Source organism: Wyeomyia smithii, chromosome 3 (genome assembly GCF_029784165.1).
Source record: "Wyeomyia smithii strain HCP4-BCI-WySm-NY-G18 chromosome 3, ASM2978416v1, whole genome shotgun sequence".
NCBI lineage: Eukaryota > Metazoa > Arthropoda > Insecta > Diptera > Culicidae > Wyeomyia > Wyeomyia smithii.
In genome coordinates, this window is record NC_073696.1 from 134,258,944 (window position 1) to 134,275,472 (window position 16,529).

The following is a 16,529-nucleotide window of genomic DNA, read 5'->3' on the forward strand; positions in this document are numbered from 1 at the left end:
GCGATTAGCTACCCCCGGCTAAGTGTAAAGGAGCAGAGAAGACACCACCCCGCTGAGGACCGTTGAAGCAGAAGTGGTTGGATATTGCCGCTGTCTGACCTGCCGGAGCAGCTTGGACATCAACCGCTTTTGGGAAGTGCTGCCACCACAACAGCGTAGAGGAAAATCCGGAATAAATCGCGATAAGTGTTTATTTTGTTTGTTTTCTTTTTTCTTGAGTTCTAGCGAAGATCCGAAAGTCCGTTAGAGGTATCTGGCCGCCCTGTAAGGGTTTCGCCGGGCAAAGATAAGTGTGTGCAGGGTGACCCCCTGTTACAATTGGCGCACAGCGCAAAAAACCGCACTGAAAAAAATATTTTTCTAAGAAAAAATATTTCTTTTCTTTTTGAGTGTGGGGTACCTCTATCAAAAATCGGATTTTTGCTAGAATTTTTGTTACGCAAGTGGTGAGGTTTCTTCCGCAATATTGTTCGCGGTCGTATTGTTTATTTATGTTTCAGTGTTCTTTATATTATTTATTAAATATTTATTGTATATATTTATTTATTTCTGTTTTCTGAATCGGTGATTTTGCATTGGTTTTGGTGGAACTGCCAGACGAGTTGTGGAAAGCTTGAGTCTTTTCCAGTCAAGGTGGTTGCCAACCATAAAATATTCCGATCCGATTCGAAACATTTTTCAATTCCGCTCAAATTCCTGAAATAAAAGGGAATCGTTAGTGGGCGAAATAATAATACAAAGTTTCTTACCGTGTCGATACCGAATGCTTTGTGCTTTCGAGTTCTTTTCCGGAAAAATCGAGAGAATGGCGATGATTGTGGAAGAGCTCAACAGAGCTTATTGGTTGATGCGGGTCGACCATTTGCATTTCAACGAGCTAGATTTTGAGTTAAGCTCGCGGAATGTTGTCATCTCGGCTGATTCGGATCCATCTGGGGTTCAGCGGCAGCGTCGTTTACGGGGATTGTTGGCCGAAGAACGGTCTTCTCCGGTGGAACGCTTGCGTGTGTTTCATGGGGATGCTGCTGAAGAAATGGAGATCTGCCTTGGGAAGTTGAGTTTCATTAAGGAAGATCTCCGTTATAGATGCCCAAACAAGGAGGCTTACCGAACAAGGTTACTCCATCTGGGGTCTAGACTCCAGATAATCCACAAATACACAGCAGGGGAGGTCAACCAGGAAATTTTGGGTTTGTTGGCGAAAATTGCTGCTACATATCAAGAACATTTTGATATGTCAGCAGTGCTTCCTCTAACTAACAATACTGGGGAAGGTGGAGCAGGTGTGGGTGATTTGCTGGACACTAACGTGCCACCAACACAAACGGCACCCATTTCCCCGCAAAGTGTAGGATCTGGTCCGCTCGTAGGAGAAGATGTTGGGTCTGTCTTGAGCGAGTTGAGGGACGAGATTCGACTTTTACGTCAGCAATCCCAACGAGATAAAGCTCTAGCGGCGGAGAGGTCTGATAGCCTTTTGGAAGCTACTCCGACGCTAATGGGCGGGATTACTTCACTGAACACTATTGCTTCAGTTTTGCGAGAGACGGTTCAAGAAGTTGTCTCACTTCGTGAATCCGTCAGTGAACTTCGGGCGCTGGTACATTCTAAACCAGCTGGCGTTCCCGAGATTGATCTGCAGACCGATCTGGACGAAAGACATGAGACGGACGAAATCGACGAGCCAGTAGAACCGGAAGTACATGATCCACCACTGGCGCCCACATTGAACCAAACCGTGGTGGAAAAGTTACTCCTGGACTTGCTGAAAGATCGATGTCCGGCACTTCCGATTGAGAACACCAAACCAGCTTCACCAGTCATTCAGTCCCAGGCCCCAAAACACCATGGGAATGGAAGGTCAAGCCCGACGGGTGGACGTTTTCCTTTGCCCAATCATACGGGTAATGAAATACCATCCTGCTTGGGCTACCATTACAATCGTCGACCACAGCGTGTTTCCGATTGGAAAATCGAGAAATACGCTGGGACAGATGATGGGCTAGGACTGAATGAATTTCTGGACTCCGTTGAAAATTATGCTCAGTGCGAGCAAATTTCAGAGGAGGAGCTGTTCAATTCTGCAATGCACCTACTCACTGACAATGCTCTTACTTGGTATCGGGCTATGAGAGCGCAGAACAGGCTTTACAACTGGAACCATTTGGGTTGTGAGCTTAAGGCAAATTTCGTTCATCCGTAACTTGACGCCGCTCTCAAATCAAAGGTTTCCCAGCGCCTGCAGATGCGAAACGAGTGTTTCCTGGATTATTTCCAGGAAATGGAAAAAATATTTCGTGCTATGACGGTTCCCATGACACCGAGCGAAAAACTCGACGTGCTCAAGCGGAACCTCAGGCCGGACTATAAGCAAGTACTAATTTCAAAGCCAGTGAGTACGCTTGCAGAATTGATGACTCTGGGAAAATCGATTGACGCGTACAAAACACCGATTTACCGAAAAGTGTTCGGTTCTCAAAAGGAAGTCGCTGCTTATTCGGTAAATCCGCCAATCAACACCTCGAAAAAGGACCAACAAAACAGAAAGGGAGGTGGTTCGAATAACAGCCACGTTGAAACCAAAACATTTTAGAGCAAAAATTACCAAAAGGATAATTTTGCTTCCAAAACGCCGTCTGAAAACACGAAGAAAAAGCCAGGTGTTCAGACGGAAAAGAATCTTGTCGAGAGAAATTCGAAACCGGAATCCATACAAAAACCGGTGATTTGTCTCGACTATCTGGTGGAACAGCATCGACCTCCTAATCTCGGAGTCTGTTACAACTGCGGTGTTACTGGACACGAGCATGAGGCGTGCAGAAATCCAAGACGAGTCTTCTGTATTTTGTGTGGATTCAAGGGTTTCGATGTCTCTCGCTGTCCCTACTGCTTAAAAAAACGGGATTCGTACCAACTAAAGTCGCAGTTGTGTAAGGATGTGCGCTCCATAGAAAGCCTAAAACTAGACCCCCAAATTCACAACAGTTTTCGACCAGCTCATGATGAGGATTATCGTAATCCGTTGTTTGTTGAAACCATCATCCTCGATGATCCGTCCGATAATCGTCCTTTCGTTTTTGTCGCAGTCGTTTTTTTTCTTAGTCGTTTCAAATCCTCGGAGAACGCGTCCTGTTGGACCCTCCGAATAATGGCAAACTCTGCTTCTCTTAATTCCGCTGTTGTTATGAAACATCCATTTTCCCTTGGCATTGCCCTTGCCTTTAATCGCAAACAGTAAGCAGTTACTCGCAATAACCTGGTGTATGATGAAAATCTAGCAATGTACTCATGCATAAACCCATTCTCGTTGACTGCCACCACAGCAGCTGCAATTCGTCTTCCTTCTAGCGCTCCTTCCGAAAGATTTTCCTGTCCTTGGGGCCATTGGTCTTTTTCTTGTTTTAACCAATCTGGTCCCTCCCACCACAAACTGTTTTCAATTAATACTGCTGGCGTTACTCCACGCGAAATTAAGTCAGCCGGGTTGCTCAAACCTGGTACATGATGCCAAGTGTGCTCCTCTGTTATGGCTTGGATTTTAGATACGCGATTTGCTATGTACGTAACCCAGGTTCCTGGGGAAGCTTGGATCCACCGTAGAACACAAGTGGAATCCGTCCAAAAATGCACTTCATAATCTGGTCCGATTGACTCCGTCACCTTTTCCCATAATTCCGCAACTAGTCTAGCGCCACATAATTCGAGTCGCGGTAGGCTTTGAGTTTTTAATGGAGCTACCTTAGATTTATCAGTAAGAAGCTTAACTGTGACCAACTGGTTTGCATCCATAGATCTTACGTACACACATCCACCGTATGCTCGTTCAGACGCATCAGAAAAACAGTGAATTTGAACTGATGCTGCTGCGGATGCAATTACGCATCTCGGAATGCGCAACTCATTTAACAAGGCCAACTGCTGATGGTAAATCCGCCAATCTGCCTCAAGAGTCTCGGTTAGAGGCGAGTCCCACTCCAATGCACGCCCATCCGTATTTTTCGCACTCCATAAACGTTGCATGAAAATTTTAGCCTTCGTAATCGTGGCTCCTAGGAGACCCAAAGGGTCAAACAACGATGCAATAATCGAAAGGACCTTTGGTTAGTGTTTGATCTGGCGCCAGCTCGGGAATGACGAAACTAAACCTTAACGTGTCTGATTTTGGTAACCAAGTTAAACCTAAAGCCTTAACTGCAGAATCCTGCTCCCAGCTGATGCCATTTGCCTCTGAGAGCGCCAAATTGTTTTTCGGAATATCCTTCAATACTGCTACACAGTTCGATGCCCATTTCCTCAATCGGAATCCTCCACTTTCCAGCATTGCATCCAGTTGCAATCGCAGCCTTGTAGCTGTTTCGACATCATCGGCGCCTGTAATCACATCGTCCATGCAGACATCGTTTTCAATAACGTTTGCTGCCAGAGGATAACGTTCCGCTTCATCTATCGCTAGCTGCTTAAGTGTTCGCGTTGCTAAAAACGGTGCCGGTTTCGTACCGTATGTAACTGTCCTTAACTCATACGTTTCCACCTCATCTTCCTCTCTGAACCGCCATAAAATACTTTGGAGAGGAGCATCAGCTGGGTTTATTCTTATTTGCCGAAACATTTTTTCGACGTCCGAAACGAGCATGATTTGACGCATTCTGCAACGAAGAACAATTGATCGTAGATCCTGCTGAATAACCGGACCCACTAGTAGAGCCTCATTCACAGAAATCCCTGTAGAAGTCCTGCAGGACGCATCAAACACCACACGAAGCTTCGTAGTGGTGCTCTCTTCCTTCACAACTGGGTGGTGAGGCAGAAAACATCTTTTAATTCCGGGTGTGCCGTCATCAACAATTTTACGCATGTGATCAAGTTCCAAATATTCTGAGATAAATTCGTGGTATTGTTTCCGTAAGTTTTCATCCCGAGATAATCGCCGTTCTAATCCGATAAAACGTTTAAGCGCAATGTCCTTAGATTCTCCCAACCGTGCCAAAATGTCTTCGTTTTTTGGAAGTGAAACCGTATATCGTCCATCCGACCCTCGGTGGACAGTGGTACTAAAATGTTCCTCACAACGACTTTCTTCAGGGGAATAATTATGGGTATCTCCTACTTCCTCGCAGGACCAAAACCTTTCCATCATCTCCTCCAGTTTGTCAGATATCGCGATATTGCAGGTGATCTGCGTCGAATTAGTCAGTGTCGCAGCCTCTCCGGATACTATCCAACCAAAAACGGATTCTGTTAACCGTGGTAGTCCCTCTCCTAATGACATTGCCTTGCCAGTCCGAAAGAAACCGAAGAACGATTGGATGCCAAGTATGATGTCCACACTATTCGAAACGAAGAATGACGGGTCCGCTAGTTCGATCTCTTGTGGTATAACCCATCCCATAGTCTGTACCGTTGCAGTAGGCAATTTTGATGTCAATTTTGGTAATACTAAGAAATCCATAACCTCGGTAAATGTTGAGTTTCGCGATCTGATGTTCACGCGGATCGTATGCTTCACCCTAACGGAAGCTGCACCAATTCTAACGACAGAGATTTCTACCCTTTCCTTGGCAACGTGCATTTGTTTGCACAATCTTTCCGAAACAAAATTGCATTCTGATCCTGAATCTAAAAGGGCGCGCGCTGTATGCCGCACACCATGATCATCCTCGATGATAATTACCGCAGTAGCTAAAAGTACCCTTGAATCAAGCTGCTGTGCAACATTGGCTGTTACCTTCACAGCAGCGACATTACCGACCCTTGTATTCGGTTTCATTTCAGTCAGCGCCGCTTCCTTGCTTTGCTGGGTGGCCGATGTCTCTCCCACCTGAGAAGATTTATTACTGCTATCTGCTTCCGTCTTAAAACAAACCATTGTGTGATGCCGACCATTGCATCTTTTGCACGAAAATTTAGACGAACAATCCTTTGCCTGGTGACCCTTTCTGAAGCAATTTCTGCACAGCGAGTGTGTGCGCAATAATGTTTCCCGGCCAGCCACTGCCATACGCTGAAACGTCGGACACAAATGTAACCAATGACTATCCGAGCATGCAAAGCATTTCGGAGTTGACGATTGTATCGCATTGTGACTGGCCCGTATGGTAAACGGCCTTTTCTTCGGCGCTGGTATTACTTCTGGTTTTGGATCAGTGTTTTTAGTGGGTATAGCTTCTAATATCCGTATTCTACGGTGAAGAAATTCTGTTAAATCCTTGAGAGTGTCCTTTTCTTTAGTAGAGGACAGTTCCTCCCATCCCCTCCGGGTGTAGGTATCCAGCCTCGAGCTGAGAGTCTCAATTAGCAAAAGATCCTTGTAGTCACCAGGTTCAATGACTTGATCCAAGGTTTGAGTGATTCTATCAAACCCTTCCAGCAGCTTATGGAGTTCCGATGACGACTCTTTTGATATAACCGGCAGCTTAAAGAAAGCTTGCACTTGCCTCCGTTTAAGCAGTTTACTGTTGTTATATCGCTTGAGTAGCGTTTCCCAAGCGATAGTGTAGTTTCCCTTAGTTAGCTTCAATGGATCAATTAATGCCTTGGCTTCTCCCTCGAGACATCCCTTGAGATAGTGTAGCTTTTCCACTTCCGATAAATCAGCTTTCCAATGTATGAGTGACGTGAAAAGGTCTCTGAAGCTGAGCCATTCGTCAATATCGCCATCAAAGCTCTGCAATTTTATTTGCGGTAGCCGTACATGCTCTCCCGATGACACCAGTGTGGGTTCAGCTCCCCGAATGGTCTGTTCCGATGTACCAGGTTCTCGACGCTCCTTGATCCGATCTATCAAAGATGCCTTCATCTCATAATACCGATCTTCGAAGAGTATCCTCTCTTTGGTAAGTGAATCTTCTTCTGATTCATATTCCTCGTGAGACTCTATCTCGTTGATGACGTCGCCGATTTTTTCCCAAAGATCATCTAAACGCCCAAGACGAACTGTTACCTGACTGGTCTTAGTGTTTGCATCCATCGCTTGGATGAATTTAGCAATGTTGGAAAGTGATGTTTGCAAGCCTCGGAGTTTTGTTTGTAAAGACTTCATTGATGTTGTCTTTTTCGCAGCTGCTGACGAAGCGGTCGAAGGCATGGTTGCGCTCAGATGAATAACCAGAAAAAATAGATGGATGTAGTATTCCGAAAGTTGTCTAGCTTCTACTTGACATATACTGTTCCAGCCTACCTGGGAGACTAATAACTGCGCCCCTCACAGGAATTAGAAACAGTATCGACGTGCCTGGGTGTATTCACCGCTATCACAGCTGAACAGTAAGTGCCTCAATAATTTTCTCCGAACAAGTGGTCAGTTCGTACAATCAGGGGAACGCAGCAATGTAGTATTCAACTAAACCCAACTTCAGCAGAACATATACTTATGCCTCACCTGGACAACTAATTACTTCGCCTGGACAAATTCAACTTCAACGGACAGTATATACTAGTCACCAGTAGCGTAGCTTAAGGGCATTCAGGGCTCCGATCCAAGAAACAATGCCACAAATTGTCGAACGGGAATTTTATTTTTAATGGCAGTATCAAAAAATAAGCCCCAGCTAGGCATATACCCAAAGGTAAATTTACCTGGGAGAAATAAATGTTGCGCAATGTCACTTCCGAGACTTTGCGGTTCCGATTAAAACGTTTGATTTTCTCTCCGATTTTAACCAATAGGTAGCATGCATCCATGCAGCATGCAATTTTCCCCGATGTATTTCACCAATGCAGTGACCGATAGCGACGAAATGACGTGGGGATACGAAAATTGGTGTTAGAATCACAAAATAAATTGTCCATCGGCTGGACATAGACTACGCTCTTTACTAACCTGACCGGCCGTAGAGCATCACCAGTGACTCTATCGATGCGTTGCTATCCCCAGTAGTGGATTCCACGCGTTCTTTCCCTTCGATGATGGCGGATGATCAGCCTCGGTTGTTTCCGCGATGGCCGCTCAGCGTAGATCTGTGTAACAATGGCGATGAACAACTCTCTTTTGCAATGGCTTCCCTTCAGCTTGGCGTGGGTTGTAGTGAATCGTGTAGCGATGATGTTTCCGATAACCGTAATCTGGCCAAAGACCCTTCGTGCAAATCCGTGTCCCGAATCCTTGTAAAGCCAATCCGGTTCGAAGGACTAGCAATGTTGGGTAATAACTGTGTCCTTCGTTTGGCCTTCGATAGCCGCCTTGTTTCCTGGATTTGCTGGCCCAATATTCCTCCTAATAGGGCGATAGGCCTCCAGAATGTCACCATCAAATTAAACACCGTGTAATTATAGAAACACTACACTGTATTGGCTACTCCTATATTTTAATATCTTAACTTCATAATTATTCTAATATCTTAAATTAACAAATGAATTTTTAACGATGACCAATAGACTCGCATCTAGCGTGCGAGTTCGACCGTTGATGGCAAGCGACTCATCTCCGTCCGATCGCACTCACTCTTATCCAGCATCGATTTGTCCCGGCTGCACGAACAGACATACGGCCCATCGGCGAACGCACCCCTGCTTCGTGCGATGTTTCCTTATCGGTTATCAGTTTGGTTGATATTGGCTGCATACGTTCGGATATAACGATAGAGTGACCAAACAATGGGTATTATTGAAGAGTCAGATTCCGATTGGTCTTTGAAAATTGTCGCTGTGACCAAACCAGACGACTCTATTCGGCTTTGTCTAGATGCCCGGCCTCTTAATGAGCGTACAGTACGTGATGCATACCCTCTGCCGCATCCCGGGCGCATTTTAGGAAGCTTGCCTAAAGCCAAGTACCTGTCTACTATAGACTTAAAGGAGGCTTTTCTCCAGGTTCCTTTGGCTAAGGGCAGTCGTAAGTTTACCGCTTTCAGTGTTCCCGGCAGGGGTATGTTCCAATTTACTCGTCTACCCTTCGGTCTCGTTAACAGCCCTGCCACTTTGGCACGTCTGATGGACCAGGTGTTAGGACGAAGAAAACTGGAACCGTACGTCTTCGTTTACCTCGATGATATCATCGTGGTGAGCGAAACGTTCGGGCACCTACACCTGCTCAAAGAGGTGGCCAAATGTCTAGCCAAAGCCAATCTGACGATAAACCTGGCTAAATCCCGTTTTGGGATTCCAGAGTTAAAATTTCTTGGCTATTTGTTGAATCAGGAAGGTCTAAAGGTCAATCCTGACAAAATTCAGCCGATACTCGATTACGAGCGGCCGGTGACGGTTACTAAACTGCGCCGATTCCTTGGAATGTGCGGTTACTACCGGCGTTTCATTGATCGGTTTAGTGAGGTAACCGCACCTTTGACAGACCTCTTGAAAACAAAGGCCAAGAATATTGGCTGGAACTCCGAAGCAGAACTCGCGTTCCTGAAGGTAAAGGAACTTTTAGTCACTCCTCCTGTGCTTGTCCCGCCAGATTTTTCAAAGGAATTCATTTTGCAGACAGATGCCAGCGACACTGCTGTCGCGGCTGTTTTGGTGCAAGAACATCCAGAGGGGGAAAAAGTGGTGGCTTATTTTTCACATAAGCTAACCACTCCCCAACTGAATTACCACGCTACCGAAAAGGAAGGTCTGGCGGTGATTATGGCGGTTGAACACTCCCGACGTTACTAGGAAGGTTATCATTTTCGACTTGTCACTGATTCATCGGCCATTACCTGGATATTGAAGACCAAATGGAAAACCAGTTCGCGCCTGAGTCGGTGGAGTTTGGAACTACAACTCTACGACATGTCCATTGAGCACCGGAAAGGTAAGGACAATGTCGTTCCGGATGCCTTATCCTGTGCTGTAGCAGCCATTTCGGCATTGTCCACTTCAGACTGGTATTGTTCCATGAAGTCTTAAGTTTCAGATAATCCTGATGATTACCCTGACTTTAAAGTTGAAGATGGTAAACTTTTCAAATACGTGGCCTCGAAAAGTGTACCATTCGACTCTCGGTTTAGTTGGAAATTGGTCCCAACCCCCGAGTGTCGAGAAGAAATCGTGCAGCGTACTCACGATGAATTGCTTCATGTGGGATACGATAAAACGATTCACGAGGTTCAAAAACGCTATTTTTGGCCTCGTATGGGACCAGAAGTTCGCGAATATATTCGCCAATGTGGGACCTGCAAAGAGATAAAAGCACCATTTACCTCAGTTCAACCCGAAATGGGTCAGTCACGCACAACCGGTGCACCGTGGCAGATGATTTCGGTGGACTACATAGGCCCACTTCCTCGAAGCAAACGGGGCAATCAACACTTGCTAGTCGTCCTCGACGTCTTCAGCAAGTACGTAATGTTGACCCCCGTTCGCAAAATTTGCAGCGCCTCACTTTGTGCGATCCTGGTTCAACCGCCATGGAAGTCCGGAAATCTTGTTGAGCGATAATGGTTCGACGTTCATCTCCAGAGAATTCAGCCGATTCCTAAAAGAAACAAATGTTATACATTGGCTGAATTCGAGATATCATTCGCAGGCTAACCCGGTAGAACGAACGAATCGTTCTATAAATACGGCAATACGCGCGTACGCCCGCACGGACCAGCGCAACTGGGATGCCCGCATCTCTGATGTGGAACGCATCCTAAATACTACGGTTCATTCTTCTACCGGGTTTAGTCCTCATTTCGTCGTCCATGGTTGCGAAATGGCATCAGGGGATGACTACTCCAGGATTTCCGGGAAGGGTGATCTAAAATCAAGACAGGACCAATTAGAGACAATTCGGGGTATTGTGGTTAAAAATCTTAGTAAGGCCTTAGAGGGTGCTCGACAGCAATACAACGGGCGACATCGCAAATTTGCGAACCCATTCGCGGTCTGTCAAATCGTTTACCGACGAAACATGAAGTTGTCGAACGCTCTCGAGTCTTATAACGCTAAAATTGGACCACAATACTTACTGGCGAAGGTTCTCGTCAAAAAGGGGTCTTCGTCTTACGAGCTGATTGATCCTACCGGGAAAAATCTTGGTGTCTGGCCAGCAAATCTTCTCAAACCAGCATAAACTGGTACAATTTTGTACCGGCGGCCTGCCTTTAAACGGATTGTTCATTTGGGAACATTTCAAAGGCGACCGCCGGATTACATTTGGACTGTCGGTCCATTTATGCGTTGCTCTACCTTCTTCTAGTGAATAGTAAAAAGGGAGACTTACACTGTTGTTAGAAGGTTCTTCATTACCTTCGTTAACGTTTTGCGTGCTTCGCACTGGTGGTGGAGTAATAAATCGTTCCGCTGAAGTTTTGCTTTCTGTTCCAAAATTAGTCGTGACGGTGTAAAGTTTAATTTTTGCCGGAATAGAATTCCGCGCCTTTTGGAAAAACACCCACGCACTGGCACTTGGAAACAGAAGGCAAACAACCGAAAACATATCACTTTGCCTTGTTCGGAGCCATTGACTTAGTTTTCACCCCTCTTCAGCGGGGACTTTTTACAAATTTTTGCCTTGTTTGGGCGTTTTTTCTTCGCACAAAACACTTTTTCCCTCTTCTATGGGAATAAACACGCACGCGCAACGTATTTTCGCCGCGAGAAACCGTCGCGAAAACCTAAAAAAACGCGAAAACCGGAATGTGAACGGCGAGTTTCCATTCCGGTTTGTTTACATAAAATATTCATTGATCATTCCGCATAGGAATGACGTCATCGCCGGTTGACGTCTCCAAACGATGCCGTGCTGCCAGAAACGATAAGATGGATTCGGATTAGAAACTGATCGTTTGTGGTAAGGCAATGTAATGTATGTACGGTGCGGCCAAATGTGGATATGTATGAATGTGCGTCATCGGAACCGAATGTTGTGTATTCGGAGTCTTGCATAATACTGGGGTTTCAGATTTTAACCACCAGGGTGATAAAATTGAATTCCTTAGGGAATATTTTTATTATTTACCGCATTATGCGAGAGACATTCTTTGGTCCCTCTCAAACGTCTCAGTATGGGAGATGCTTTTGAGATGAACAGGGACAGAGAGACATGGTCCAGAATGTTGACGATGACGTGGGATGGGTGCCAGACGGAGTGCGTGAATGTGTGATTGGATATGCATGAGTGAACGAATAAAAATTGGTGTGGTTGAATGAGAAGCAATTTGGACTGAAAGGGTATGTATGTGAGAAGGCGATTGGAATGAAAGGGTATGTATGAAAGAGAGAATAGAATGAGTGGTTCGGAAATTAACTCTAGCTCAGGTATCGAGTGTTGGCACCGTAAGAACACGAAAGTTGGACAGTCGATGAAAAAATAAACCGACAACCGTTCCCCTGCAAGTCAGAACCGTACAAAATTAGTACTGGGACTTGCAGTATTTTGGGAAGATGAGTTGTCTTGAAGAATGGATTAGAATTGGATTTCAAGTTCAGGTCTTGATTGGGTCAGATGAGAGCTGACTGCTTCTCTCTTTGCGAATGCTTTCAGAATTAGCACTTCACACCAAGACCAAACAATTTCAACGATTCGGAACTCCGGTCGATTAGTTTTGGAATTGGTTATTTGTAAATTACGGAAGGAATGATAGGGATAGCAGATTTTGTACATATTTATTCATTTATTTGTTTATTTATTTATTTATTAATTTTTTTATTTATTTGTTCATTAACTTATTCATTCCCCGTTTATTATTGTTATCGGTGTTAGGTTAGTAAAAAAAATTGTTGTCAATTTTTTTCCACTCGGTGTGGGCGAGATTGTAACCTGTGCGGTTGCAATTTCAGCATCGAGTGGAAAATTTATCTAATTTTGGGTAACGCTGCAAGAGCGTGTTCACGTGAAAATAACCCTTATTATGGGTAACTTTGCGAGGGAGTGTATCAGTGAAAATTACCCGCACTTGAACACCCCCGCAGCAGCGTGTACCCAACATGACAACTGTCACCACTTGCGCTGAATATCGTTCGCATAAGTTTGTTTATTTTCGTTTAAATTCGTTCGTTTTTCCGTTTGTGAACGATATTGTCGCGTTAGATAGGTTCGATAATTTTTATGTCATGTTTGTAGATAAATTGTTAGGGTTAGACAGGCCGGTATTTTCCTCTAGCTGCGAAACAGTGGTGCTGAATCCAGTCTCGGCGGGTATGTTGTGGTCGGCAGCCATCGCGGGATGATCAGTTTACCCTCGATCTCGTTGGTGTCCCGTTTTTGTGTTGTTTGCAGTGAAGGTTGTTCCACTGCCAAGTCCCGTGAAGGTTGTTCCACTGGCCCGGGATTCGAGTGCTACAAGTGTTGGTGTTTGCTCGCCGGACAGGGAGAGCAAAGCGATTAGCTACCCCCGGCTAAGTGTGAAGGAGCAGAGAAGGCACCACCCCGCTGAGGACCGTTGAAGCAGAAGTGGTTGGATATTGCCGCTGTCTGACCTGCCGGAGCAGCTTGGACATCAACCGCTTTTGGGAAGTGCTGCCACCACAACAGCGTAGAGGGAAATCCGAAAAAAATCGCGATAAGTGTTTATTTTGTTTGTTTTACTTTTTCTTGAGTTCTAGCGAAGATCAGAAAGTCCGTTAGAGGTATCTGGCCGCCCTGTAAGGGTTTCGCGGGGCAAAGATAAGTGTGTACAGGGTGACCCCCTGTTACAAAATAGTAAGTCTAGCTGCCTCATAACACCCTATTGAATTTTACTGTAATCGAACTGTAACTTCGTCTGTAATGTACCGAAATGTGAAAATCACGAAATTTCATTATCTTAGAAACTACACAATCGATTTGATCAATATTATTATCAGATGAGCGGGTTAGTTAAGAGTTAACTGATGAATTATGATTGAACACGTGGTTTCAAAATTTGGCTGCTTTATACGTTCCCATTTCATTCGATTATAATCGAACTTAAGCAACCGTTATGTATTAAATTGTTAATAAAACCATGAAAGTCTATTATCTCAAAGATTACATGACTTATTTGAACATAACTAGTGTCATACGAACGAGTCATCTATCAACACTTAGAAAAAATGTCACGATTACTTCAAGTGTTTTTGCACTTGACTCAATTGCAAGTTGAAGTGATTTAGTGTTGATTTCTCGATGACTACCACTTTCCAATGAAATGATCTTGCGTTGAAAATTGGTTAATGGAAATCACCATCGTATTATAATGAATATCTCTTGTATTATCACCACTGTTTGAATTACAGCTGCAATTCCAATTGACAAACGTCAAAACCATGAGGCGAAACAAAAATAGTGACGATGGCGAACAGCGCAAGCAGCATATTTACTAGAGATCAAAAATTTATTTGAGCGTAAGTTTTATTGAATCTTTTCGAATTAAAATAACAATAAAACGACTCTTTCACAGATCCTGAAAGCGATTGCATCGATACTGTGACAGGGATCATCTGTAGGATTATCTTATTATTAAATTAAAAATCTAAAATAAAATAAAAATGAAAAATCTAAAACCAAAAGAATCAAGTCTCTTGAATTTATTGTGAATTTATATAATTATCCAATTGACCGACATTCTGTATCTCAAACATAAGCATATCAACAAAGATGAACATAACAACAGAAAATATAGTGATTTGCTGTTGATTTCATCATTTTTGGATTAATATATTTCGAAAGATTTTCATTCAACTCTGAAATGTTAGGCAAGTAGTGCGAATTCAAAAGCAAATCACTTTACTTCGACGTAATTTTTATTTACAGTGAAACTTACAAATGACAAACTTCATAACAATTTGATATGTGACTCAAAAGTTATGGAAAGAAAAGAACTTCAGAGACTATTTAAAACTATACCTGCTTTGATCGATATATGTGGCCTCAACATAATTTAAATGTGGTATCGTACTATTTGAACGTTCCAAATTCTGGAACGATTCTTTGATTCTTTGTGATGTGTTTAAAGTCTGCAAATGCACGACGAATCGGCCATAGGATATGATCAAAGTCAAAAGACAAATTGTTGAAATGATTGGTTTCATAGAAATGACAACATCCTCGACTTTTTGCTTCTGTACATCGCCTTAATTCTGAATATATTCATATTGGGTGGTAATCGATCATTTTTAGCAGATTTTCTGGCATCTATCTGACACCGGAAACACCCATATATTACTCAGGTATTTAGTTATTTTGGTTGTTTTCCACAAACTAAAAGTGGTCGTCTTTAAATTCAAAATGGTGTCCAGGGTCAATGTTTGGTTTCTATGCATCATTTCGATTACGGAAATATCCATATTGAGTACTATTCCGTCATTTTCGACCGTTTCCTAAAAGTTGCCATTTAGAAATTCAAAATGGTGCCTGAGGTCAATTGTTAGCTCATTGCCTCACTCTGGTTCCAGAGATACTCATATTGGATGGTATTTAGTTATTTTAGGCTGTTTTTCACAAACCGGAAGACGCCATCTTGGATTTCAAAATAATATTTAAGATAATTTCTGGCCTCTGAGCGTCATTCTGGTTGAAGAAACACCCATATTGGGTGTTATTCGATCATTTTCGGCTGTTTCCCAGGAACCGGAAGTCGCCAATCAAGAACCCAAAATGGGGTCTGCGGTCGATTACAGCTGCTGTGTATTATTCTAGATCCGGAGATACTCATGTTAAACGGAAATCGGCCATTTTTGGCTGTTTTCCACAAAACAGAAGCTGCCATCCTACAATTCATAATGGTGTCTGAGTGCAATTTTTAGCTTCTTGCAACATTCTGGCTCCGGAGATACTCATATTAGGTGGTATTTGGTCACTTTGAGCTGTTTTTCAGAAACCGAAAGTCGTCGTTTTGGACTTTAAAATTGCCTGTGAAATCAATTTTTCTCATCTGGGCGTTATACTGGTTCTAAAAACATTCATATTGAATGGTATTTGGTCTGGCTGTTTGCCAGACACCGAAAGTCACCATCTTAAAATTCAAGATTGTGTCTGTGATCGATTTTTAGCTTCTGTGCATCTTTCTGGTTCCGGAGATACTCATATTTAATGGAAATCGTCCATTTCAGGCTGTTTTCCAGAAACCGGAAGTTGCCATCTTACAATTCAAAATGTTGTTTGAAGTCGATTTGTGGCTTCAGTGCATCATTACGATTCCGGAAATACCCATATTGGGTGGTATTTGATCACATTTGGATTTCAAAATGGCATTTGGAGACAATTTCTGGCCTCTGAGCGTCATTCTGGTTAAAAAAACACCAATATTGGGTGGTATTTGTTATACACTATGGTCGCTTTTTACGCGGATTATTTTACGCGGTTTTTTTACGCGGATTCCGGAATTAACGCGGTTTTTTTACGCGAATTCCGGAATTTACGCGGTTTTTTTACGCGGATCCCGGAATTTACGCGGTTTTTTAACGAGGATTCCGGAATTCACGCGGTATTTTTTTTGCTCGGATTTCGGTTTATCTTCACTGGGATTGCAAAATTAACGCAGGTTTTTTTTACGCAGATTTCGGAATTTACGCCGTTTTTTTTACGCGGATTCCGGAATTTACGCGGTTTTTTTACGCGGAATCCGGAATTTACGCGGTTTTTTTACGCGGCACGTATCCCCCGCGTAAAAAGCAACTTTAGTGTGTTTGTTATATTTATTACTCATATTGGGTGGTATTTG

At 43.6% G+C, this 16,529-nt stretch overlaps 1 protein-coding gene and 1 long non-coding RNA gene across 2 annotated transcripts; both read right to left on the reverse strand.

The window, feature by feature from the left end:
* Positions 1–4,066: 4,066 nt before the first annotated feature.
* LOC129728577 (uncharacterized) lies at positions 4,067–7,084 on the reverse strand. Its single transcript, XM_055687025.1, has one exon. It carries the CDS (start codon positions 7,082–7,084, stop codon positions 4,067–4,069), a length of 3,018 nt encoding a protein of 1,005 aa, XP_055543000.1.
* A 2,056-nt stretch (positions 7,085–9,140) lies between these two features.
* On the reverse strand, positions 9,141–10,561 carry LOC129731405 (uncharacterized). The gene is made up of 3 exons (XR_008729006.1): positions 10,454–10,561; positions 10,155–10,396; positions 9,141–10,094 (listed from the first exon to the last, which is right to left on the reverse strand). It is a non-coding gene; the product is annotated as an uncharacterized LOC129731405 (long non-coding RNA).
* Positions 10,562–16,529: the final 5,968 nt, after the last annotated feature.

Coding starts and splice junctions, on each gene's coding strand:
- LOC129728577 (XM_055687025.1), bottom strand. CDS start 7,084: ATGCCTTCGACCGCTTCGTCAGCAGCTGCGAAAAAGACAACATCAATG.